Genomic DNA, 26,766 nt, shown 5'->3' with positions numbered 1-26,766 from the left:
CGAAACAATCGATGGTCGGCTTTTTTTCAACCTGCAATAGTATCGAAGGCGCTATCGATGTCTCTCCCAACCCTACTGACCAGCTGTTGCATGTGTTTATAGTTTTTATTTTTGGTGTAGTGCACAATATTTTTATTAGATTTAAACAGTTATATTGGTTAAGTTGAGGTGAGTGTTTCCTATAATATATCACATGCAATTTAAACAAGGCATATTGATTTGGCCAAAACATACAAATATTGTGTACCCTGGGTTCGTGGGTTGTTGGTCGTTTCACGCGGTTTCATGTGAGTCTTTCAATATTAACTATTCACGGACAATTTATACAAGTACGTTTTACCAAAAACATAGAACGTTGGACACTGAGGGTTCTCTTCTAAGTCGTGCAAAGGGCAAACTGCTCACGCTCCCGCTCTGAGCCGCAGCTGCAAGGATGGTTGAGCCCGCGGGGATTGACGCCTGGCTTGAGCATGGTCTGTTGCAGATCCGTGATGACCTCACTGGACATTACGCTAACGGCCAGCTTGATTATCGACTGATAGTTGAGCGGATTGGCCGCATAGCTGAGAATGCCGCGGGCTATTTGCTGGAACAGATAGTCTCGGTCCAGCTCGAGCAGCTCCTCCCTCACGTCCATCATGCGATTCTCGAAGTGACACTGAATGGCCGCAAAGACCGTCTTGTCCAGGCCGACCAGCAGCTCGCGCTTAAACTTCACCAAATAATGCTCAATGAAGACGATCTCGTTGCGATTCAAGTGCGGCAATCGCACCTTGTCCTGAATCATCTGCTCGCCAATCTGGCTGAGCACCAGCGAGGCCAGGGATCCAGCCGGCGTGGGCCGACGCTCCGAGCAGGAACGTACATCCACAAACGGATGGATCTCGTAGCTGCCCACGCCAATGGTGCTGGCCACACCGCTGAAGGAGACGTGCGAGGCACGCGAGTTCTTTTGCGGAATGCAGGGCTTGGCCACCGTGGGGCCGAGGTCCATGCCATTATGATCCCTGCCAAAGTTAATGATCTGGGATGCTTTCTGCAAGAAAAATGATATTTCATATCCTGGAAAGTCTGCGTGGAAAGCCCCTAACAACTTACATAGTTGACATATTTCTTGGCGTCGCAGAGGAAGTCGCGAATGCGCGAAATCAATATTTTGAGGGCGCATTCATCCTCGCTGAGGTCTTCTGTGAAGCCAGTCAGTATGTAGTTGAGTATGTACTGGGCCGCCTTGTAGATGGGATCGTCTGGGGCAAAGGTCACCGGCGAATGGCCCTCCATGGCAATGGCTGCATTGAGGGCATAGCAGAGCTCGCTGTCCAGCAGGCCATCAAAGGTTGCCTGGTACTCCTCGCAGAACGATGGCTGCACGCGCTTGGGCTTCTTCTTGCGCTTGCGGCGCTTTGGCTTACGCTTGAGCACCGTCTGGCGTGTGCGCTCCTTGATTTCATCCTGGATCTGCTTCCATTTCAGTTCGTATTTCGCCTTGTGCTGCTCAATGAACATCCCACGCTCCAGCTCAACTTCCTGGATCAGAATCTGAAGGCGTTGCTGGTTGGCAATCCGCTCGTCCAGGCGCTTCTTCCAAAAATGTATCTGTCCCTCGTTGTTCTTCGTCATGCGCTGCTTCTGCAGCAGACGCATGTTCTTGTTGAAGCGATCCTTCTTGAATTGGAACAGTTTCTTCTGCCTGATGAGGTACTTTCTCTGCAGATCTTGGCACAGGCTGATGTGCGCCTGCACCCGCATGTTTGTCAGCATCTTGCGATGCTCCAGCAGCAGGTTCTGCATGGAGGCCAGGTTCTCCAGTCGCTTCATCTTCTCCAGCGTAATGTTGGACAAGTGCACCATGCGTTCGTGCTTCTCCATATCCAGGCGCATCTTTCTGGCCACCACCTCCTCATAGCACTGATGACGGGCCGCCAGATTGAGATGATCGCGCTTGGTGATCGCCTCGGCATTGGCTATCAGCAGGCGATCATGATGCTCTGCCTCGCGACGCTTGTACGCGTGCAGCACATAGTACAGCTGTGACTTGTGCAGCTCCTGGCGATGCTGGTTGAAGTCCTTCAGATTACATATCACATCATTCGTTTGGGTGATCTCGCCGTTCTCCCTCAAACGCTTCAGATTGCGCTCGTTGGAGTAAAAGGTTCTCAGATTCGAATCATGCAAGGGATTGTATTCAGGTATGGCCGCCCCAGTCACCGATGAATCAAACTCCTGTTTGTCGCTTTTGAACTATAAAATAATAGCGAAAATAATTAATTAGTTGGGACTCCTTTCATCACTCACCGATTGTCCAATTTTGTTCTTGGAAAATATCACTTGATTACCGGGACACTTAAGCATCGGCAGCTTACAGTTGAGCGGAATGAGCTCCCAACCCGGCAGACTGTTGATCGGCAGCCCCGTCTTATTGCTGATTATCTTGAGGAGTGCCGCATTGCCCGCCACGTTGTTGCGGCGCGGCATTGACAGTATATCGATCATAATGCCGCGCTTTGCTTACGTTATCTTTGCCAAACTAATATTTTTCTGTTAGTAACATTTATTTTATGAACGTTTTGTGTGTGCGTAAAAAAAGTTGTTTTCGAATAGGGTTTCAAATTTATCCGAGTACTGAGTAACTTTGAAATCTAAACGAATTGCCTACTAAAACGATTTGTGTGTGTCTATCGTTTGGGATAAGCTTTATCATATACCCTGACACTGGGTACTATATAAATAACAAATTGATCTACACACTGCATCCAGAAGCGCGTGCGGATTTCGTTATTGCATTCTTGTCGAAGAGTATCTCTCGGAGCAATGGAAGCCGTAGCAGCAGACACCGTTGCTTGCCCTAAGCTTTCCTTATTTTCTTGATATTTACTGTTCCTTTTGCTGTACTTGTTGTTGTTCCTTTTTCTCATATTTTACTGTTCTGTTAAATGGAAGTGGTTATGGTTGGGAACCTCAGCTTATCAAAGCTTTTCTTGTTACATCTACCTTTGTGGACACACAGCGGGAGAGAGAGGCAACGAGAGCTTGAAGAGAGCGACAGTGCGTGTGTGGGGTGGGGTATTCGTCTTTGTCCTGTTTGGTTATCGTTGCCAAGAGGTAATAACTGTGAACCGGAAACTATAGAAAATTCAATTTATTCACAAACAAAATTCGATTCAATTTTGCTCATAAATTGTGTGTTACTGAACCGGATTCTAGATCTTAGATTCTAGGAAATGGTGGATATCAAGCGTTTCCCCTTATGCCCTTTACTTATAATAAGCAAAATAAACAAACTAATACATTTCATTGATACACGCACTCACACACATTGTAGTTTCTATGTTTGTTTTGGTAATTTGTATGTAGATTTTCCGATGTCTGTAACAATCCCAGACCCATCATTAGTTGCGCCCCAAAGAGCACAAAGACGCCAATAGTTACACCATCTGTCTGTCTGCGGCTTACATAAATCCCTGATTCGGTTTCCATCTTCATCTCTGTGTCTCTTTCTCTTGGGGGTGACCTCGTTTCCAGCATTCTGGGCATCCCATCAGATTGTTTGGCATCCCAGCCATAAATATTTACCCAATCGGTCAGGCAAACAGGCGTCAGCATGTCTGCAGTGCCATAACAAAGTAGAATAAGACAAAAGGTAAGGCAATTCAAAAGTTGTATAGTGTCCTATAATAATAAACACATCTATGGACATAATTTCTGTTCGCTTATGGGAAATTTGTACAGCGAACATCATTCTTGAAAACCCCTTCGAGTAATCCAGCTCGTAAACTGCCCAAACTTCTCTTGAATATACCTTGAATAGTTCTTTTAAATTTTGCCTTTTTGTTTCGTTTGCACCTATGCACATACATATATTGCCTTTCTCTTTCCCTCATGTAAATAAAATCACACCAAGTGCTGAAACGTAGCACTTGCTCCAAGCACGTGCTCCAAATACGCTCTCGAGTGTGCTTTCCATTTCATCTAACACCCAGGCTGCTGGCTACTGGCGTTTCCCCCCACATGGCGAGCTCTCTCGCGAACTGTCGATGCCATAAATAAAAAATGATGCTGCGGTGTCATCCCAAAAACAAAACCAGAAAAAACCTGGGGAAAGAATCTAAGAGAAATGCCGAAAGGTGCGTGCCAATCTCTAGTGGACCTGTCGCTGTCCCATTTACCGTTATATAATAGTTACTTCCTGTAAAGATAAGAGCTGCTAGCGATGAGAGCGTGAGGCTTAACGAGCTAGTAAATACAAGTGCACGTTCAGATTTGAAGAGGATCTGCCATTCTTAAGGTCAATTAGAAGGTTGACGATTAGGACTAGGAAAATATCAAAACAATGGAACTTAACGCCGCATAATCTTTTTTAAAAATAAAACGTTCAGAATAATAATTCTTATTTCAAGTTATCAACCGACTGCGAATACTTTTTAATCGCTCAAAAGTAATACTTTTCAGAAACGTTAAAAATAACATCAAAAATATTTGTAACTTTGAAGAGATCACGCACATGTCTCTACGAACCATCCCTTTAAAGCAGCCACAAAGCATCACCATTCCGAACCACCCCCACACCAACTCACTCCACCCACCGAGTGCGTGCTGGGACAACTAGTCCCCACTCCCTTCCCCTGTATCTTTTAAAGCCGAAAACGACTACCGGCAAAAACTTCACACAGCTGTGATGGTGTCTGCTGTTGCTCTCTTTGGCTTGCGCTCCCATGTTGACACCCAAGGTCTGTTAATAAAGGTTGAAACATTTCGAGAGAGTGCTCTCGGGATAGTTTTGTATTAATAACTTTCGAATTGATTATAAATGATTGAAAACCCGTAGTAACTTTCCTTCAAAGAGCAAAGTTCAAAATGCAAATAACTGTCTTCAGAGCGCTCACCGGCAATTCCTTACCTTGCAATAATACATACAAACATATACCGTTGTTGCTACCACCTCCGTTGTAACAGAGAAGCCGCTTTCAATGGTGAAAGCTTTGGCTTTCAATCAACTGGCGACGGGGCTTTCAATTCGAAGAGAGAGAGCGAGACTTTCGCCAAAGCTTTGGCGTTGCCAGCGCTCAATTGTCTCGCGTCCATTGCCGAAGTCGGTTCGATTTTGCGGCCTAACTGCACTTTTGTAGACGCTCCGTTTAACGGAATAAACGGAAAGAACGCTGTTGTTGTGTGACGCGCGGCACCCGTTTCTGCGTGTGTGCGTGCGACAGTGTGTGTGTGTTTCTATATGTGCGAGCGTGATTGTGTGTATGTGAGTGGGAGTCAAACAAATAGCAAAACGCAAAAGCGAAAAGGGCCGAAAGAAATCATAGAGCAGGAATCCCGTACAAACGGGGGTGGCGACAAACCACTGCTCCCTGTGTAACCACCACCCCCCTCCCTGACTCACAACACAGCCCGCTAAATACGCTCACGTATGCACCGTTAAAGGCGCCATCCATTCTCAATTTCCAATAACAAAAAATACAAAAAAATAAGGAGAGCAAAGCGAGAGTGAGTCGGAAAATAAAAACAACTATAACCGTTAGACGAAAACAACAACAAGTGAAGCATAATTTGAAGAAGCAGCAGAACAAAAGGCAAAGCAGAAAACACGAAGCCGGAGAGAGAGAGAGAGCGGTCACTCTGAAAGAATTAAAACAACAACGGACTCTTAGACAGCGAGAAATAAAAACAACGGACTCTGTTCGAACGAGATAGAAACAACGAAAAGCAAATCCCAAAAAATAAGGACATTTAAAAAAAAAAAAAACTTCTGAATAGCGGAATAAGAAAAGAACAAGCTAGAGAGAAACAATTCTTGTTTGGGCTGCATCATCCGTTGTGGGCGTGGCTAACTGCATCAAACTGTAATGTTCCATTGTCGACGATCCCTGTTCATCATCCACTCATCAATTTCATACTCATCTTCATTATCATCAACAACAACGTGGGTTCCAACAACAAAATGTCCAGAGCGAAGGGAAGCATTGGACCCGCGCTAGGAGGTTCAATCGGTGGAGCAAACGGTGTTAGGTCGGAGGATCACATAATAACCATCAGCACTGCCAGCCTCACGGAAACCAGCAACGGGGAAGCACTGAAGCAATCATCTGCCCGAGATATACCCATAGTTGTGCCACCATCACAGGAGGTGCACCACCAATCGCCCAAAGTAAACAGTGCCCAGACCCATACGAGTAGTAAAGGATATTCCCTTTGTCGACTGTCCCAGCTGGTTAGCTACCAGAACAACATTGCGGATGTGCAGCATCGACGCGGTAGACGCCTCCATGGACTGCAGCTGCCATTGCATCCGTTGCAACTATTTGGATGGTTGGTCCTCCTGCTCTTCGGTTTGGCCAGCTATTGGGTGTTGATCCCTGCATTTCATGCACCGCTACAGGGGCCGCTTTATGGTCTCATCACTGGACTGTATCTCGTGCACATTGCCTCACATTTGACGGCACTGCTGACAGATCCGGCGGACAAGGAATTACGGCGAGTGCATCGCAACGATCGCATTGTCCCAGAGTTCGATCGCAACAAGCACGGACACGTGATTGAGAACGGACGGTGTCATTTGTGCAACATACGCACCTCCTCGAGCCGCACCAAGCACTGCTCGGTGTGCAACAAGTGTGTGGGAAAGTTCGACCATCACTGCAAGTGGCTGAATCATTGCATTGGATCGAGGAACTATGTGGCCTTCCTGATGTGCGTCGTCAGTGCGGTGGTGGCCACCCTGGTGATTGTGGCAGCGGTGATCGCCCAAATCGCCTTCTACTACATCCAACCGGAGTGGCTGAGCTTCTACTGGTGCCGTTCCATCAGCGATTTGGATGCCGGACAACAAATGGAACCCGGCGACTACATAAATCTCACCCTAAGCCTTGGCAATGGCACCATGATGCTGCTGGAGCATCCACCCGATGAGGAAGAACCCAAACAGATGGATGAGCAAATGGATAACATTACCATTTCAACGTTTCCCACACTCTTGGAGAATTTTACGGCCTTGATTGAGGCTTCGGCAACATCCCAGCCAGACATTAATTTGACAACAAATCAGACCATCACACCCGTAGTTGGCGGCATAGGCGTCAATGAAACTATATTCCTGCTGCTCCTGGGAGTTCTCGGACTCTTGGCAGCCGTGAGTGCGGGACTGCTTCTCCATCTGTGTTTTTTCCACATCTACATCTCGTTTTTGGGTCTCACGACGTACGAGTACATCAGGAATCATCGTCAGGCGCAGGAAGCCAAAGCCAAACAGCTGCTGGAGCACGGTTCAGCCTTGGGAGGGGGGAAAAATGGAACAGTTCACTTTTCAGCCACCCTACCAGAGCCGCAAAATCCGTCCAAATCGATGCCAGGTGGACAGCAGCTCTACTGCTTCTCCAAGGCGCCACATCCCAACCAGCAGCAGCAGCAGCAACAACGGGAGGCGGCACTCTGCACGGGCCAAACGGAGCAGTCGATGCGGATGCATTGCTGTGCCAGCTCCAGGGAGTTCCATCAGACGCGGCAGTCCATCTATCTGTGCTCCCTGTTGGAGGAGCGCACCAGCGCCAGTCACCAACGTCCTTCGCTGCAGGACTCCCTGAGTAGCTTCCATTGCTGCTCGAGTTTTGCGGCCAGCTCGCTGCAGCGTCGCGTGAGTGTGGCCAAGGGCACACTGATCTCTGGAGAGCCACGACCCCAGCGTCCAGCCACGTATCTGCAGTACACGGAACAGTGCACACTCTGCACCTTTCGCCTGCGAAGCGAAGGAGCAGCAGCTGGCGCTCCCAGCAGTGCTGGGGGAAGCAGCAGCACGAGGACTATGTCCAGTCAAGCGGGAGTTTCCTCCGCATCGGCCAATGGGGCGGCAGGGAACATCTCAAAGCATCAGCGTTGGCGCAGGAAATGGAACTGCTGTGCCAGTGTGCCGGATAGTCCCGATGTACCCAATGATCTCCTGGCGGCTCTGACCTTCAGAGAGCGCGAGAATGCAGAAGCGGCGGCGAAGCTGAATGCCCAGGAGCTGCCCATACAATTTATACGAACTCTCAACGGGGGCATGGATCATCCGGAGGTGGAACTGCCCATAAAGACAACGACAACAACGCCGCCGCGCAGCTCTCGATTGCGGCACATGCTGCGCCTCCTGGGACGCTATCGAAGACCGCGGTGTCGTCATCTTGGAGGAGCACATGGCGTGGCGGCCAAGGAGCATCATCAGCATCATGGTGGGGCCACTATCAAACAGAATCAGATACGTCCATTGCAACTGCAGGCAGCAGGACGTGGCTACGCCGCTTCATCGACAACAACGCCCCCTGGGAGTTCCCCGAGTCGAAGCTCAGCAGAGAGCAGCAGCGAATCGGTGAGCACCAGCACCAGCCCCTCCAGTAGCTCCAAGAAGGAGCTAATGCTGTTGCCGACATCCGTGATTCGAGATGATAGTGTTACAACCTATACACTCACCCTGCCACCAGCGTTGCCGCCACCCACGCGACGCAAGATGCCGCAGGCCAGTCAGGAGTTGGCAGAACTTGCCGAGTCTCTGGGCTTTGTCACCAGTAATCATCATCATCCACCGCAGCAGCAACACTTGACACCCAACAGTCGACAGTTGCCACATAGCCTGGGGAATGTCTATAGAAGGCAAAGGAGGAAGCATTTCCTGCGCACTCGATCGCCCACACTGTCGCCCATCCATGAATCCGGCCTCTCTAATCCGACATCGCCGCAACCGCTGCGGCATCATCCACACAGTAATCTAGCACTCAGCTCTAACTCCAATCCGGCCAAATGTTCGTCCCCACTCGCCAACCGTTCATCGTTGCCCTCCTCCTCGGTGCTCGTCCAGAATCTATGCAGCCTGGCAGGCGAGACCCTCAGGAAGACATCGTCCAATAGTTCGCTCCAAAGCATCAGCTCAAACTCTAGCAGCACATAAATGAGATGAAAGGAGCAACCAAATTATAAAGGAGTGGTGCGCTGAGGTGTTAAACAGTTCCTCGAATGGTTTCTGTTTGGTTCTTTAGATTGATAGTCATAGTCATAGTCATAGTCGTCGTCCCCTTGGTTCCTGGTGGATCCAGGAAATCAGTTAATCTGAAAATAATTATCCAAAGTCATAAGCAAATGAAATCAATTAAGGCACCCCAACGGCTAAGTGGCAGGAAATTGCCATTGGATGCAATGTGGTTTCATGAACCGAAACTTAATTCCCTCCTTTTATTAAGTTTATTGAATGCATATTTGAATTATTAGAAGTCCTGGCTTGGCCCCTCGAGTGTTAATTGAAAATTATATTAGTTTGTTTAAATTTCTCAGTACGCAAAGGAAACCATGTAAAAGTGATTTACTCTTGAATGGAATTATCTCACCTTGGAATTTGGCTTTGGGCTGTGTTTGGCTTGTGGCCTTTTGTATTACTCTTTGGAGGTTTTCTCATGAGTTTCGATTTTGGGAATATTTAAAGTTTCTATATTCTACAATGATTTTCCTTTTTGTATTTGGGAAGAAAAAGCTACTTGAACGAATATTATTTTCCAATCTCTAAATAATCACTGTTCTAATGGGACTCCTGTTTTTGTACTCCCCCAAAGGGAAGCGAAGTTTTCCCTTGGCATTTCATTTGAGTCCTCCCATTGTTGCCACATCGTTAGAGACTAACTGCATTATCCCCCTGCTCTCAGGCACCTACCTACTACACACATACTCGTATATCCCTAACAATATCTGCTTATCCTTTGTCTTCATTGAATGACTTTGCAGTTGAATTTATAAAATATGCAACAGCATGTGCTGCAAATGCAGCCAAGGGGTCGTGTTGTGTTGTTTCGTCTGCCCTGTGTGTTCTGTGTGAGTGAAGCCCTTGGAGGACAGGTCACAGAAGAGGGAAGCCAGCTCCACACAGATATTGATTTTCATTTTCCACAAAATTTATAAGCAAAATCGCTGGGGTGATTACGTATTGTACGGGTACGCGAGTATCTGTATCTGTACATATGTATATCGTGGCATCATCTGTACAGCAAGAGGGGCAGGAATCATTCCACCATTGGCGGTGTGCCTCGCCCCAAGGGAAGCAGACTGCTGATGCTGATGCTGCTGCATGTTGCCAAATTGTTACGCAAATGTTTTCATTCGATTTAAATTCAAATGCAGTGACAAAACTCGACAATAGACCCCTGAGATACGACAGATACAAGTAGAAGGTTTGCCACCCTCGCCCCATCCTTGTCATGGCTCTAAGCTTGATTTTGATGACTGAGCTCAGACAGTCAGACAGACAGAGAGACAGTGCAAAATCCCCATTAAATATGCCGACAAAACTGAATTATTAATGAAATACAAGTCGAAAAAAAACAGATAGAAATACAGCAAGGAAATGCGTCAAATGTGAGATTGAATCGGGGACTGAGTTCCTTTTTCTGATCGTGTACCTTCAGCTGTCATTCAGCGGGGGAAAAGTTTAACGAATGGTTGAATAGATATCAGGGTTTTGCTTTGACTATTGCTTGCCATAACGAGGACGCACATCAGGAGCCAGGTCCTCCCATTTCCAGACAGTCGCCCATGTCGGTTCTCCTGTTATTGAAACTGACAGTCGAGGCAGAAAGCCAAATGGAAAGTCCATTTTTAACTGGCTAACACACACACACACACACACACACGTTGGCGGCGGTGTGGGATGTGGCACGAGTAATGGTGTGGCATGATGGCGAGCATGGTGTGATGTGATGTGAGACGGATGGATGGATGGTTTGTTAGAGCGAGAATTGAGTACAGGAAATGGCTACAGAAGAGGTGTTCGATGTTCAAGGTGTGGCAGTTCCTTCACTCAGAGTGTGATTAGTTTCTTTTTTCTTTCTGTTTCTCTCTGTCTGTTAAACAGACATTCCAAATCATTCCAACTTCATCATTCAGGTTTCGAATGGAAAAGCCAACACTTTTTGAATTGTAAATAGCTTTTGATTAATTGAGAGACTTTTACCTCTTTCAATTGTGGTCTAAAAACCACAAAAGTACCAGGAGTTCATTATCAAGTTCATACATTTGAAGAACATTTCAGAAAGTTATCAACAAAAAATCAACAAATTTTCATTTCATTGCCCTTCATTTAAGAACTTAATTTTGAATGAACTTTCTATCATCACAAATTTATCTTTTCCCTTATAAGTCCTGTAAAATCATTTGGTTAAATTAAATCTTCATTTCTTGATATTAAAGTACAGACAATTCAAAGCATATCTACTGAAAACTTTTGTTCGAAAGAAAACTTCTTTTGTGATTCGCCAAAAGTTTACCACAAACTTTTGACTTTAAAGAAAGGGAACAGAAAGAGGGAAATAAGTGCGCTTTTATTTGTGGTTTAGTTTTGTTCCTTACTCACATGTAAACCCCAAGTGTTGAATATAAAACGACTGTACGAAAATGCTTAATTGGGTTTTTTTTTAACTTCTACCAATCCTAAGTACAGTTATCAGTCATCCTCCAAAGTTATCTGTGAAAACCTATTTCCCTGACCACTTTCTGCAAACCTTTTTCCTTGATTAGATCTACTGTAAATAATTTATTTATTTCGCTTTATAAATTCCGTCTCACACTCTTTTTTATACTGTCGGCCACACTGACACTTCTGGTTAAATAATTAAGCCGTTTCACATGCGAAATGAGGCCAAAATATAAATGAAAAGTTAATTAATTATACTCGTTGACTCCACAGCCATGGTCTGAAAGCTCCACACAAATCCAAGTGGTACAAATATGGTTGAAATATACAAAACTTATTTTTGAACAGAGAAGGAAATGGTAAGAAACGAGCAGATAAGAGATGGGGGAAGAGCTTGAAAGACAGTGTCATTGAGCCCTCATTTGACATGCACTTTTGCAGCGATATTCAGACATACAGAGAGACGGAGACAGACCTGGTAAAAGACTGAAAATAACATAATGCAACAACTATAAATGGATTTTCAATGCAGACTTCACTGCACTGACAGCTGGAGCAACATACATTTTCATTCACATTATTCACTAAGTTTGCCTTTGCCTTTTCCCAGCTGTTCCCCTTTTTGCTGTTGCTCATTTCCGTAGAACGAAAAAATCATGCTGCATACTTTTGAGGGAGCTGTTTCCTCTCTCCCTCTCTCTCTCACTCTCTGATGTATGCTACATTTTCCATGTGAGTGTGTAAGAAGAGTGCTTTGTGTTTGGTGTGGTGTGGTTTAATTTGATGGCACTTGGCATTAACATTTGGAGCTGCACCTGCCACCAGAAGACACACTGACACTAACAGAATACACAACTCGTACATACATTTATCCATGGTTCATTATGTATCCGACGTGTGTATATCCGACATTGAGTGGAGTGTGTGGCGTGTGTTCTACCAGGCGTGTGTATGGTGTAAAGTAAATGCTGGAGGTAATGCTGAATTTGCTTTAAAAGAAACTAAAATATTTCTTTTCATGTGATTTTCTTGTTATTTTTATCAGAAATTCCAAAATTCTTTGCCATACTTTTCTCTATTTCATTGAAAATTTCTTCCTAGAACTTATCTTTATTATTTTACTTATTTTTCCATTACAAAATATTTAAAAGAAGCTCTTCAAAGTAGAGTAAACTAATTTCCCTTTGAAAAAAAATGCAACTACAAATATATATATAATATCACCTTTTCGCACCTTTTATTTACTTTTCTCTCCTCTTCGTTGCTTTTTGCTCAGCTTTTCTTTTCTTTCAGAGCGCTGCTCTTTTTGCCTCTAGCCACGCATGTTCGCTACAACCGACAACTGTCTGTCCTGTGGTCATCCAGCCACACTTAAGGAGTCCCATAGCCATGGGAGAGCTGTCCATGCGTATGCTCTCTGAAGTCTGAAGTCCTGTGTGGCTTTTCAGGTTGCGTCACTTTCAGTTGGCAGTAGAGTAATTTCAACAAAAAATTAAAGTAAAATAAATTCATGTCCGTATATATATGTATAAGGAAGATATATTCCTGGCTATATGTGTAATATGGACATAAAAATATTCCACTTTAATTGCATGTTCGTGTCATGTACGTGCAACGCCCATCCACACAACCAGAGGCAGAACCAGCACAGGGGTCCGGGTTCCAGGCAACGCCCTCGAGCTTTCATTTCGATTCTTTTCCTCCTGCCTAGAGATTGTTTATGGAGACACAAGCTCCTGGGGATCTCCATTTGGGTTGTTGGGTTTTTTTGTTTTTGTTCCCCCTTTTGAGGGCGTACTCCCACTTGACAGACTTTCACTATGGCAACGTAAAAATGCATTTGCCGATGTTGTCATGACCACTTGTTGTTGGGGTTTGTTGGTTTTATTTCCACTGGTCGTAGTTGTTATTTTTGTGCATCAATTAAAATCCATTTTCTCTCCCTGCTGCAATATGCCTTTGACATGCAACAGAGAAAATATCCGCACAGACTAAAAATGTTCATCGTTTTTTGTCTACACTAATCGAAAAATGTTACCAATTTTGAAGAGTAGAAAGGCTTCATTGGAGTCCTAATAAGTCCTAATAACCTTTGCAAAAAAAAAATGAGTAGCGTCCTAGTTCCATTTATCATCTAAATTTTGCAAAGAAATGTCAGTACTCACAATTTCTGAGAAGCTAAAAACAGTTTAGAGGTTTTAAGGGCAGCACTTTTCAGTTTTCTAGACAAATTACAGAACTAGAAATCATTCTTGGTACTACAAAATTAATTCCAGCGTTCGTGGAACATAGAAAAATATTTATAAGGAAATTTGTAGAAATAAGTAAGCGAAAGCTTGGCACATTCTCTCATAAATTCGTCTGTAAAACAATTTTTTTCCAAGTGTATTCGAAAAGTTTTTGTCTAATTTCTCAGGTTTCCTTTTTTGAGTGGGTGTGTCGCCTGATAATATATCCGAGAGACCCCACTCCTACCAACTCACTCTTCAATGCAAACGAATTATGATTGATTTGGGTGAAATTGGGTGCGATGTCTAGTCGCTTCAGACAGGTTTTACTTGTACAATGTACACCCCCTGGCAGCCCACTGATTTCTTGGTTGTCATTAGCAATGGGTGGTATTTGGGTGATACATTTCGTTGGGGGGTGCTGCTCCATTGCTGGCCTGACTTGCCTTTCCTCGTAGTTTTGGTAAGCCCTTTCCCTAGACAAAGATTCCTTTCCTCTAACTCTGGGATTGCCTTCCTCTAACTCTGGGATTGCCTTCCTCTAACTCTGGGACTCCCTTCCTCCAGCTGTTTGCATTGTCTCTGGGCTGCCATGCAATGACATTTTTCCAGCTCTTTTTTTCCTTTTTGGTTTTGGTTCAACGAACTCTCGTCCTGGGCTTACCCTACGTACCCATTGTGTTATTCCAACCAGGTAGGATTCCGCCCACTCCATCGCCGGGGGCCAGCTTTTCATATGCTTTTCAATTTAGTTAATGACTTGCCCAGATGGTAGTAGGCCCTTGAACCGATTTATGGGATCGGTTCTTTGCGTGTAACTCTATCTAAAGCAAAGAATGTCCCTGTAATATGATGAAAATGGAAAGAAAACCTAAGTGAATGAGACTGGAACGAAATGCAAGAAAATAAAACAATAATTATATTAATTTAGGCAGCAAATTGATTGAAACGTTTTTGTGCACACAGAAATATATATTTTGATAAAATGTGCGGCCAACAAAAAAGTCCATAAATAAATTTAATTAAAAGTGAAAATCAATAAAAAAAAAATTATATTTATAAATATCAAAGAAAGAAATATAGAATGCAATTAGAAATATTTCCACAACAAATGGAAACAATTATAACAAAATTAAAAATATGCTATAAAAGAAAAGCGTTGCGTATATTTAAGAAAAACTGAGAAATGCAAATAAAAATGGAAAACTGCTTTTCCATTTAATTGTTTATTTTTTCCAGCTTTAAAAAATAAAAGTTTTTTCTTTTTTTTGTACTTTTCTGCTTCATATATATTTTCTAGTATTTTGTGGCCCTCCCTTTTAAAGAGTTAAGTGAATTGTGTCTGGCTCTCAAAAGCGCAAAGAAAAATAGAACGAAAAATACGAAATAAAATGCAAGACAAATAAAACTCTAAAACTATCATTGGCCGGCACCTGCCGTCCATCATTTGGGGGATTGTCGTGACCGGCTTCTTGAGTGGCATTTTAAATATTTAACAAGGTTGCCGCTGCCCCACATGATGGTGATAGTGGATACCAGAGCTCTCTTGATGGGACTCCACTGGCAGTAGATGATGATGAGAGTCTCTTGTGGCAGTCTGATGAGGTCCTGCGACCCACGCCCACAGCTCGTGTTGACATTTTCATTGTCGCACTGCGAGGCATACATATTTGTCCAATTTGCTCCACGTTGCGGTCATTACGGCTGGAATCACGCTCCCCACTTAACGGGTGGTCCGCCACTCATCGGCAGACATGGGTCACGCTGTGCTTTTGGCCCATTTTGTGGTTTTGCCAATGAAATGGGTGGTCGGGTGTTTTAATTTAAGTTTAAGTAATCAATATACAAACTCACATGCTAAAAGCCAATGCTACAAATTTAAAGCCAATAAAAAGCAATTACCACATTATTCTGTTCCAATATTATTTGTTATCTTTCACAAAATCTTTAAAAGCTATTTAAAAACAGGCATACAAAAGTTTCGTAGCATATCGCGAAAAGTTTTTACATTAAATAACTTATAGAAAAGCATCTAATAAGCATCCCCAATCCCGGAAGTTCTCGTGTAGAGTGTGAAGGTCCATAAAAAAAACAATAACTAATATAAATGAAGATTAAATTACGTAAAAATTTCAACCATAATAACAAATAGATATATTAGAATAATATTAGACTACCAGAAAAATCGTAAAACCGATTCCAAAACTTCTTTATTGTAGTCTTTTGCACTTGTATGTTTGGCGTTTTATTTTTATTTTTTTATTTTATATTTTTATGATTTATGCAAATACTTGTGCGTAAAAGAACAAAGTAAATTGTTGTTGGCATTTTTTATGTTTTCCCCGTTTGCTTTTTGTCGTTATGCCTGCCGCTCCCGTGCGTGTTTGCATTGGTAAAACAAATCACACAAACGACAGACACAGACACACACACTGAGGCACATCTGAGGCACACACCTGTGCTGTCATTCTGTGTGTGTGTGTGCGCGGGTGGGTGTGCAGCCCTAAAGCTTAGCGCTTTCCCAATAAAAACGTTTGGGATTTATGGGTACGTGTCATTTGGCTTGTTTGTCTTTTCCTTCCACACACTCTTTGCAACAGATAAACATAACGAAAAGACATGTACGTACATATATCTATATGTATCTGTATGTATGTATTCATTATGTACATACCTTTGGAATACGGTGGCAACCAAACAAATAAAACCAAATCCAGCAGACGACGACCAACCCGCAAATAAAGGAGCAACTAATTGAGCAACGCCTGTTAAGTAGGCTCCAGTTGAGGCTTAACCTTTTAAGGAAAGGACTCAAAGGATAATAGCAGAGAATGATGGGGAGTACAAGCTTTAAAGTAACCAAACGAAGACTGTTCTTTGGGCAGTATTTACCAAATAAATTCAGCAGAATAACTCTTAAGAGACTTTTGCTTACTTCTTAAAGAAATTTAAAATGGTAGTCAAATAAGTAAGAGTGAGCGGGCAGAGAACTAATGGTTGAGAGCGAGAAATAAATAAATGTACTCCTTATTTATATATTGAATTAAATAAAACTAATTTTAACTAACAGCTCTCTTGGTGCGAATAAATGTCCAATCATTATGCTACGAATTATTACAGCTTTTATCATGTCTATTAGGTGAATAATAAAACTAGTCCCCTGAGGCATCATTCATTCATTCAGTGCTAAAAGTTTTCTTCGGTTAAAATCTGTTGCACAGCACTCAAGTTTTCGACTTAATGAAACTTTTTTCTTTAGTTTCTATTAGTTTCTGCGCTGAAGCCCCATTCCCCCAACATCTTCTATAAAACTTTGATGATATTACTTCAAGCTAAAGTGCTATAAATACACATTTCACACTCTTCCTTTAGCTTTTTCCCACTCATAAATCCAAGCCCCCAACTAAAAACTTAAGAAAAAGTTGTAGTTTTTTTGTAATGTTCTATTTTATGGGGTAGCCAATCCAATCTTTAGCCCAGAGCTAACCTTTAGCTCTCCTGAGTGGCTCTCTCGAAGTCAATCAGTAAAATTCACGTTCAATTTGGCCATTTGGCCTGCCCCTGCCCTCATCATGGCAGCTCTCTGTCGTGCTCATCGTCTGGGCGTACAAATATAATTAAGTGCAAAGGCAACACACCAGACAGCCATCCCAAAAACACGGAAGAAGGCTGAGAGAACATCCTTCATGGCACACACAACCAGTCCCACACAAGGCCAAAAGGCGCAGCCCCTTCATTATCGTCACTGCAGTTGGAAGGCTGTCTATCCGTGGCCCCCCATTTTCCAGCCCCCTCCTAGGGCACGTCTCAAGTTTTCTGTGCTTTTCTCTCTCTGTTTTCTTTCTGCTGCTGATGTTGATCTGGAATCAGGGCTGACGGCCAACAAGCATCATTAGTCCTAATGAGCTGTGTGTAATAAAATTTCATCACAAAATGTGTGCAAACAACATTAAAGCAAAGGTAAACAGCGGACAGCAGGAGTTGCGGGTGGGTGCTAAAAGTAACCTTCAATCTGTGGCACATGCTCAAGAAATTAATTAATAAACCAATTTCAATTGTGCTGGAGGGTTGATGCTGATGAATATTCTAGGACATTGATTGTGCATTCTTCATTACACTGGGAAAACATTGTTTTATAGATGATGAGAGCCTGCATTCATAACTTTGCCCCATTTCAATGATGTCTAACTGAAGAAGAAACGCCCCAGCAAAAGATGCCAAATTGTCGCCAAAAGCATACACCTTCCACCGTCTCTTCCGTCTTCTCCCCCGCCTGTTCTCCTGCCTCTTGGGGGTCTTCCTTTCTGTGCTCTCCTCTGCTGTTTTTGTCATTTCTTTGCATCCAATTTTTGGGGCAAGCTCCCACACTTCTGTGTGTCGTTCCATTGTCCTTGAAAGGGGCACAATGCGGGCCTGTTACGCGCTTCGTCCTTTTATTATGGTTTTATTACGTCAGCAAAGGGAATGTGTGCACGTACTCGTACTACGTACACATAGGACACAGGGAGAGAGGAGTAGCACTAGAAAAGGGCGGCCCCTAGGATACAGGGCTACAGAGGCAGCATGGGCCCTGACTTTGACCCGCTTGCATAAGAAATGTCAGACGATGGGCACAAAAATTGTCAAGAAGTGTGGCGTGGGTTGGGACAACGTTACAACGACTGCCTCTGATTAAGTGGCAACATCTAGTGACGCTTTAAAAGCCCAACCCATTAACCCATTTTGGGGATTTCTCGGACACGAGTGCCCAACTCGGGACTGCAAAGAATGAGAAAAACGAAGCATTTTCGGATGACTAAGTGGAAAAAGTGGGAAATTAAGTTTTTATTTATGACAGCCCAAGGACGAATGGTGTGCGTGGGTGTGGTGTGAATACTTATGAGTGGTTTTTGTTGTCTGTTGCTCTGAATTGAATGGGTGTGCGTGTACTTGCATGGGAAAAGTTGTAAAATGGAGGTAGTTAAATGTGTTATAAGGTTTCTAATAGAATATGTTTCTGTCCTTAAATAAATATGACCTTAAATTGGTTATATTTATACAAAAAAACGTCCAGAAATATACAGTAGTTTTATGGAGAAACTATTCAGCTTGTTTTTAATTATTTAAAGGAATGAGGCACATTTGCTTCAACAAACACAAACACTGAGTGATCGACTGATCAATTTACAGAGCATCGATGGATGGCAATTATTTTCACGTTCGGGAAACCAAAAATCCGATGAATAGACATTATATCTTATCAAATCGAAAACCCACAAACTTCTAGAAGCAAAAGTAATTAGATACTGAATTTGTTCAATTATCCAATTGGTTTACAAATGCTAGATGCCTCCTCTAAACGAAAACAATTTGCTAAAACTAAACTGCAGATGGCAGTACTCATTCTGCTTGGCTTTTAGATTTCCGCTCCCAAAGTTTCAATCCCAAATGCAATTGCACGACTATTCGATTGTTTGGGTATTCCCAAAACAATTCCCTTAGGGCTTTCATCACCACCAAACACTATTGGCTCTATAACACCAATACCAATTCCCGTTAGAGTCTAGGCCAAACACGGAACAAATCCGCTTGCATGGTTGGTGGGGTTAATCGCAATTCGCACGTCAAATGGCGAAATGCAATGCACGCAATAAAAGCGGTCAGTGCTGGGTCCACTTTTTCTTGAATTTCTTCTACTTTTTTTCTGCTATTTCTTTTGCATTTTGTTTGTGTTGTTTTCGGTGTTTGTGTCGCTTTTAGTTTTTGTTACTCTTTCCCAGTGCTTGCACGCAAAGAGTTTTTTTATTTTTCAATTTGATTGCCATCACGTCATGGGGAGTGGTTTTGGGCCAAGCCTGCGCTTTAATAGACCACAACTAGCCGTGTTCCCAGGCCACCGAGATCTCACTGCAATGTACATATGATATGTACGAGTATGTACCACCACAATGCTACCATCCTTGACCACTTCAAATTTCAATGCGCTGCCTAGAGAGTGCCAAGAAAACAACACGTTCATTACAAACTTTTGGATACCTCGTATACTGTATTTATTTCCAGTTCCAAACACGCTCAAATACTGATCTTCAAACCCATCAACCCTTGTCTAAGGGGTATCAAAACTTCACCACTGCAATTCCGTTGTTACCCTTCTACCCTCGCTTTCGCCCCTTTTTTTTCTGTAAACTTTCAGTTGTATGCGTAATACAAGGCGCAGTCATTCCGATGGAGTGCTCGCGTCCGTGTCCGGGTCTTCCATGTATGAGTGCGTGTGTCGAGTGCAAAGGAATGAGGTCATATTTTGGAGTCTGGCATCGCCGTTTACAGTAAGTTTGTCTCTCCTTTTGTCTTTCTTTTGTCTCTTTTCGGTTGTCGTTCCGCTCTTTCGACAGCGAAACAAATGTAAAGCAAGCCGTGGCAATAAAACAGCAACAACAAGCTGTGGAAAAGGAAAAGGGACACAAAACAGCAGCCGTCGAACAGCTTCTTAGTAAATTGCGGCACTTGAGTGGAAAGAGCAAAGAGAACAAGATGGGAGGGGTGAGCTTTGGGAGGGAAATGAGGAGGCAAAAGGGAATATTAAATATAAGGTAAGGCAGCGCCGGTTGACGAAGAATAAATCTCTGGACATCATTATTTTGCGGTATTCACCACAATTTTTGTATGAAAACTACAGCCAAGTTCTGCACCTTCTGTTTGGTATAACTTGGGACAGCTGGCCGGTGAAGTGGGGGAGGGAACAATGCAAAATATAACCACAGACAAATATGTATGAAAGCTAAATCTATTTAACCGAAGTTTAAATACGCTTCAAGTTCGCTAAGCAGCAATTCAGTATTCTTTTCTAAAAGTCTGAAGTTGTTTAACAAATATTTCATGCTTTCGTTTTCCCTGCAATGAAAAAGACAGTAATTCCAATAAAGTGAAGAATTGCAATGGCAGCTCCACCCAGAGCAACCGCTCTTTTCCTTTTTCCTTCGCTCATTTCGTTTCTGCTCTCGGAAAAGGATTAAACGCCTCGCTGAATGGCAAGCAAGTTAATTCAATTTTTTTTCGCCTTACCAATCTTTCATTGAGCTTCCTTCGGTTGAGTTGCCACTTTGGCGCTGGCTTCCGACATTCTGTGGGGAGGGACGACAGGTGGCAAAGGGGCGCCGCAAACCAACTGCCAACGTTTGCACTTTTCCCTTGAACCGGGGCTAATTCTTTTGCTGATGTTGGTGGAAACTCAGGGGTCACGAAGTTGATTTGTGCGGGCTCAGTCAGTGCTTCAATTGGATTATAATTTTCATTGGGATTAGCTCTCTTAACTGGTTTCAAGTTCGCTAAACAGTTCATAGTCTTTTCTTAATCGTGATTAAATAAAAGGATAAACATTCTTAGCGAAAGGGCTCTTTGTTAGGCATTTGGTTATTGAATTTGATAATTCTCAATATTTTAATAATTTTAGCGGAAGAATTTCCCTTCTTTTTGTTAGAACTAATTTTCTCTAGTCCAACCCTGAAAAATTGTAGAAGCTATGCAGCTTGCATGTCTTTTTTCCCAAGTTTAACTTTTGAATTTATAATGACGGTTGACCACAGCAATAGAGGGTTAACATTAAATAAATATAACACTTCCCCATTCCTCTGTATAGGCCACAGAGGAGCCATACTAGAAATTGTAAATGCACCTTGCGGTTGAATGGAATGGGAGCCAGAGCCTGAGCCAGAGGATGAGTATGAGTATGAGGAGGAGCAGCTGATGGAGATGGTGGCGATGGCCATGAGCCAAAGCAATTGCAATTCCCGACACATGCAATGTGCGGCTGGGTGAGGGTGTGGCTTCATCCCATGCATCACTGCCACAACACCCAACCACCCACCCACTTCACTCCGATATTGAATTTCTGCTAACCATAGAGAAAGCCAAGATTGCTTTAGCTTTGGCTTTGGCTCTTGGTCCGCCTTAATTGGTGCGGAAATTATTAATTATCTTTGGCCGGTGGCAGCTCCTGCTCCATCTCGCTGGCCTTGCCCAGAAATCGAAAGCATTCAAAGGCGATTGCCAGTGTCCGGGCTACAGATTCAATTTTCTGCTGCCGTCAGCTCCAGAAATTCGAGCAACAACAAAGTGGAATTGGTATTGTCTGCGGTCTCCTAATTACCCAACCCGGCCAAGTGCATTGCAAAATGTTGCATAGCTTTTTTGGTCGTTCTGTGGCTGACCATTTGAGTGTGTCTGGCAGATTGTGGCCTCAAATGAATTGACTTTATTAGGGCGAAACTTTCTGTCAAGTGGGATATGGCTCAAGTGGGAAAAGTTTCTACTGCACAGTCGGTGGCGTATCGACTACGATAAGCCAAGGCAATCGTGGGCTAAAGCCAGACTGTAGCATAATTGAATTTCCCAAAAATATTCAATAAGCAATTTTAAATTAATCTATAACTGCTTGGTGGCAAAGGGTTTGCCGGCAAAGGGTACACAGAATTCCAGTCTCGAGTTGTATTTAAAAGTCTTGAAATAATGACTTCCAATAGCCAGCAACATACATTGAATCGCTTCTAAGGCAAGTAATTGTTGCCGGTGGTTAAATAAATCCTGAGTCTTAGGCTGGTATGTAGTCAAAAGTCTTCAACTGATGAGAAAATTGTGGGCCTGCCCGTTATCCTCAGTTAAGGTTGATAGAAGAGTCTTTGTCAGCAATAAATAAACAATTTAAGGCGTGTAAAAATTAAGATTGTGGAGCATTAAAAATCTTACAAAATTACTTCAATTCAAGGCAGAAAATAAAAAAAAAGATATTAAAGAATATATTTAACTTTAAAAATAATATAATATCAAATAAATAATAAATAAATGTAAATTTAAATTTATTCCTATTTATCAATAATAAATAACTTAACTGCAATACCAGTCAAATTTTTGTTACTTTTGCTCCATAAATTATTATGCAAAATAATAAAAGCGCTACGGAAACTTTTCTTACAACTTGTAAATCACTTTTTGTACAATTTGCCAACATTACCAGACTTGTTCCCTAGTTGCAGTTGTTACAGTCTTGTACATTGTGCGAAAAGTTCTTAATTGCAAAATGCTCAAAGCCTGCCCCAGAGGAGTCGCGCGGCCCTCATTCAGCTCATTTTTGGTAAGTTGTTTGGCAATTTGGCCATAATTATGACAAAGCCAGCAGCTGCCAGCCAGTGCCACGCCTACTTAGCTGGTTGCTATTTTGTTGTATGTTCTTTCCATCGTAGTATTTCAGTTCTTATGCAATTTGCAAAAGTTGTACTGTGCATTTAAACTTTAATTACTCGCAGACATTGGGGGGGCTTCAAAATGGCGTGCATTGTCAGCAGCAAAAAAAAACATCTCAACCCATGTCGCACCTCCCCCTGCCCAAGGGTTGTGCAACAGGAACACCCAAAAAAAGAAAGACAACAAATCGAGTAACAGAAGTCCAAAAATAGCAGACCAAAAAGTATGAGGAAGCAGGGGAATATCTGCCTTTCGCCATTGATAAAATTGCATGCCATTTCCGGTCAGTAAACTTTCAATGGAAAAACTTTACTTTGTGTTTGTGTGTTGTCTGTGTGTGTGTGTGTGTGTGTGTGAAAAGCGGAGCAAAAGTAAATTTCCAATTGAGCAAAGTTATGCAAGTTATTGTGCAAGCAGCAGCAGGCTGAGGGCAGCAAGGCGCTGGGCTGGGGACTTGCCTAGTGTCTGCCTGTCAAAGGTGTGTACGGTTTGCATTTACAGTGCGTTGCATTGCCATAGGACAGGTTTATTACTTATTCTAAGCGAAAACTCAACTCTTGCAGCACTAGCTTGGTTGTTTTCGACACCTAAATTGTATCCGATAACAGACATATTACAGATTTACAATTGATACTGTAAAGATAGATTTTATTCGAGGTACATCTCCCACCACCTTATAGCCACCTTGCCACACTGTAATTTTAAGCCACTTAACTTTGTTGCTCCAACAGAAGGCCCAAAAACGTAAGTTGAAGATTTCGTTAAGAAGATTTTGAAGTGCATGCACAACTCGAGTAACTCAATTAGTAGGGTCTTTGTTTGCATGTTATGAGGAGTAGCAGTAGTTTCTGTTGTTTGCCACTCTTTCTGCTGCTGTGCATTGACTCGAAGCGCAATTTTCACGCTTCTGTGACTGGGCCAAGCCCCAAAAACGAAAGCGAAAACGAAAAATGCTTGAAGAAAAGTGAAAATGAAAATGAAAAGAAAATAAGTAGCGGCGGAGGAGATGCAGCCAGTTTATTGGAACAAAAGCCAGCAAGTAAATGCTATTGGAAGTGCACTCGCAATGAAAGTGAAACGTTAACAGCTTCGAAAATACAAATTCCCAAATTCCCTAAGCCCACTATCAACGGCAAAGCGTTCTACTACACTGAGAAATCAGTTTTGCAAATAAGATATGCTTTCAAGGGAACAATATTTACAACATTTCTGATCTACAACAACAATTGATTTACTCATTCTACCAATACTCATTCTACCACACTCGCAACAGACCGAGTGCGGTGCCGGATAAAGCGCACATGCAGGAAAGAAGAGAGATGCAGTGGATCTTTGGTTGGAACTTAAAAGAAACGAACGGAATATTGTGTAACAAGGTGGCTTTGTTTCTGTGGGGAGCACTTATTCACCACGCTCACAGAGACAAGCGCTAGAAAGGGATAGAGATAGAGATTGCACTGTGGTGAAGAGACGTCAGCTGGTAAGTAAATTTGCCGTGGGCCGCTCCAGCTGTAGCTATGCACCGCGATCAAAAACAAAAATTCAAAGTGATAATCCTCATTGGCATGGCACACTATCATGATTGGATACATACGTTATTGCTTTTTTAATTTGATTTCGTGTTTTCTCTCAGTGCACCTTGCTCCACCTCAAACTTGTGCTCCTCCTTCTGTGTGCTTTGTTGTTTGTTTTGTTGTTGTTCTTTGTCAACAGCTCAATGTAAATTTGTTTAGCTTTTGCACCTTGTCCACCTGTGCGTGGCTCAACCCCAGCCACACGCTCGGCCGCACCCAGTTCTGGCTAATGTGTCCCTAATTAGTTGCCACAAAACACTTTTGTGCGAACAGAATGGAACCCCCCCACAGTCCATCAGTCCAAGGGTTTCAAAAAATGAGCCACAATTTTCCGCAGCATTGCGGGACATTTGTCAACCAATTTGCCAGATGAGTAATTTACGGGGGCAAAACACTTGAGAATCAATGTGCACAAGGGAAGGGGGTTATATTATATTAATTATTATTTTCCCTTCAATAATCTATGTACTGGTCTTATGCATATTTCTTGCAGCTTACAACTGACTTTAACGATGGTCAACGATGAGGGAGTCGCGACAAAGAATACCAAATTATTAGGGTATGACTTTTATCGCCGTACTCTGGGTTCCCCGCGGTATGTGGTAGCGCCCATGGTGGACCAAAGCGAACTGGCCTGGCGCATGCTCTGCCGTCGCTATGGCGCCCAACTCTGCTACTCGCCCATGTACCACGCGAACTTGTTCGCCCACGATCCCAAATATCGCAAGGATGCGCTACAAACGTGTGCGAAGGATAGGCCGCTGATTATTCAGTTTTGCGGCAATGATGCTGAGCAGATACTGGATGCGGCGCTGTTGGCGCAGGAACATTGCGATGGGGTGGACATAAATCTGGGCTGTCCACAAGCCATCGCCAAGCGGGGGCACTATGGTTCATTTCTGCAGGACGAATGGGAGCTGCTGACGGATATTGGTGAGTGGAATTGATTTGAATATGAATAAAAATATATTGAATTTCTATCTCTTAGTCAGGACACTGCACGAGAAGTTGTCCGTGCCGGTGACCTGCAAAATTCGTATCTTCGAGGATCGAGAGAAAACTCTGCGATATGCCAAAATGCTGGAGGCGGCCGGCTGTCAGCTGCTCACCGTTCATGGCCGGACCAGAGAGCAGAAGGGACCACTCACAGGGGTAGCCGATTGGAGTTACATTAAGGAGTTGCGACAGCAGCTGAAAATCCCAATGTTGGCCAATGGCAATATTCTGGGACTGGAGGATGTGCACCGCTGTCTGGACGAGACGGGCGTCGATGGTGTGATGAGTGCCGAGGGCAATCTGCATAATCCGGCCATCTTTCAAGGCATTGCGCCGCCCGTGTGGCAAATGGCCAAGGAGTACTTAGAATTTGTCGAACTATATCCCTGTCCCAGCTCCTATATCAGAGGACATCTCTTCAAGCTCTTCCATCACATGTGAGATAAAATCTTATTTTTCCCCACTTTAAACTAAACTTTCTCGACTTTTTCCAGCATGAACATACGACAGAATTCAGAGCTAAGGGACACGCTGGCCACTTCGAATCAGTTGGAGCAGTTCCAGGCAGTTGTGGACAAAGTTCAGACCAAATATGAGCCCTATCATAGGGGGGAAGTGGTCTATGTGCCGGAGGAAATGGATGCCACCATAAGTACAGATGTAAGTGATAAAAATAACCTACAAAGATCTATAAACTTCATGTTTAAATCCTTTTAGAAGCTCGACCTTAATCCCTGGCTCTGTCAGCCCTACATACGCGCTTCACCCGAATCGCATCGTCAGAAAATTGCCGAAAAGGAGCTGGAAGCCATTGATCCAAATCGCGCCAAGCGTCAGTACTTTGACAAAGATGGCAATGAAATCTCCCGTAAACGCATGAAGAAGCTGCGCAGACGCCAGCGGAGACCCAATAAAACCGAGGCACAGGTGCACCAGCGACACGAACGACGATTGCAATACTGCTCGGCATGCGCCAATCCTCAAGGATCAAAGTGTGAATTTAATCTGTGCCGCGTGTGCTGCAAGGACAAGTGCTATGGCGAGGACTGCGACTGTCCCGGCCATGGTATACTGATCAAATCGAGACGAGCCAAAGCCAAACAGTACCAGGAACATTCCAAATCAGAGCAGAACTCCCATTGCGATGTCCTTTGTGAGAATCTAGGTAGTGATCCTGTGCCTGTTGCGGCTGGTGATGTTCCCTGATGTTCCCTGTGAATTTATGTAGGAAATGACTATTTTAATTGTTCCTATGTCTACAAATAAAAGAATCAAAATATTTTGAATTGTTAAATATTGGATTTTAATTGTTACTTTACTGTTG

General features: G+C 43.3%; 3 protein-coding genes across 3 annotated transcripts; 2 read left to right on the top strand and 1 right to left on the bottom strand.

The window, feature by feature from the left end:
- Positions 1–44: 44 nt before the first annotated feature.
- LOC117584804 (tRNA-dihydrouridine(16/17) synthase [NAD(P)(+)]-like) lies at positions 45–26,736 on the top strand. The gene is made up of 5 exons (XM_034273923.1): positions 45–168; positions 24,940–25,379; positions 25,435–25,879; positions 25,937–26,102; positions 26,160–26,736. Exons 2-5 carry the CDS (start codon positions 24,959–24,961, stop codon positions 26,646–26,648), a joined length of 1,521 nt encoding a protein of 506 aa, XP_034129814.1. The 5' UTR covers positions 45–168; positions 24,940–24,958; the 3' UTR covers positions 26,649–26,736.
- LOC117584801 lies at positions 107–2,628 on the bottom strand. Its single transcript, XM_034273920.1, has 3 exons — positions 2,296–2,628; positions 1,099–2,241; positions 107–1,036 (listed from the first exon to the last, which is right to left on the bottom strand). The coding sequence occupies exons 1-3, from the start codon at positions 2,491–2,493 to the stop codon at positions 377–379; spliced, it is 2,001 nt and encodes a 666-aa protein (XP_034129811.1). The 5' UTR covers positions 2,494–2,628; the 3' UTR covers positions 107–376.
- On the top strand, positions 5,627–11,880 carry LOC117584800. Its single transcript, XM_034273919.1, has one exon. It carries the CDS (start codon positions 5,948–5,950, stop codon positions 8,921–8,923), a length of 2,976 nt encoding a protein of 991 aa, XP_034129810.1. The 5' UTR covers positions 5,627–5,947; the 3' UTR covers positions 8,924–11,880.
- Positions 26,737–26,766: the final 30 nt, after the last annotated feature.

Source organism: Drosophila guanche, unplaced genomic scaffold (genome assembly GCF_900245975.1).
Source record: "Drosophila guanche unplaced genomic scaffold, DGUA_6, whole genome shotgun sequence".
NCBI lineage: Eukaryota > Metazoa > Arthropoda > Insecta > Diptera > Drosophilidae > Drosophila > Drosophila guanche.
The sequence above is the reverse complement of the archived record's forward strand: the minus strand, read 5'-3'. Positions and strand labels throughout refer to the sequence as shown.

Coding starts and splice junctions, on each gene's coding strand:
- LOC117584801 (XM_034273920.1), bottom strand. CDS start 2,493: ATGATCGATATACTGTCAATGCCGCGCCGCAACAACGTGGCGGGCAAT. Junction 2,242..2,295: donor AGAACAAAATTGGACAATCG/GTGAGTGATGAA, acceptor ATTATTTTATAG/TTCAAAAGCGACAAACAGGA. Junction 1,037..1,098: donor CCAAGAAATATGTCAACTAT/GTAAGTTGTTAG, acceptor TTTTTCTTGCAG/AAAGCATCCCAGATCATTAA.
- LOC117584800 (XM_034273919.1), top strand. CDS start 5,948: ATGTCCAGAGCGAAGGGAAGCATTGGACCCGCGCTAGGAGGTTCAATC.
- LOC117584804 (XM_034273923.1), top strand. CDS start 24,959: ATGGTCAACGATGAGGGAGTCGCGACAAAGAATACCAAATTATTAGGG. Junction 25,880..25,936: donor TTCAAGCTCTTCCATCACAT/GTGAGATAAAAT, acceptor GACTTTTTCCAG/CATGAACATACGACAGAATT. Junction 26,103..26,159: donor ATGCCACCATAAGTACAGAT/GTAAGTGATAAA, acceptor AAATCCTTTTAG/AAGCTCGACCTTAATCCCTG.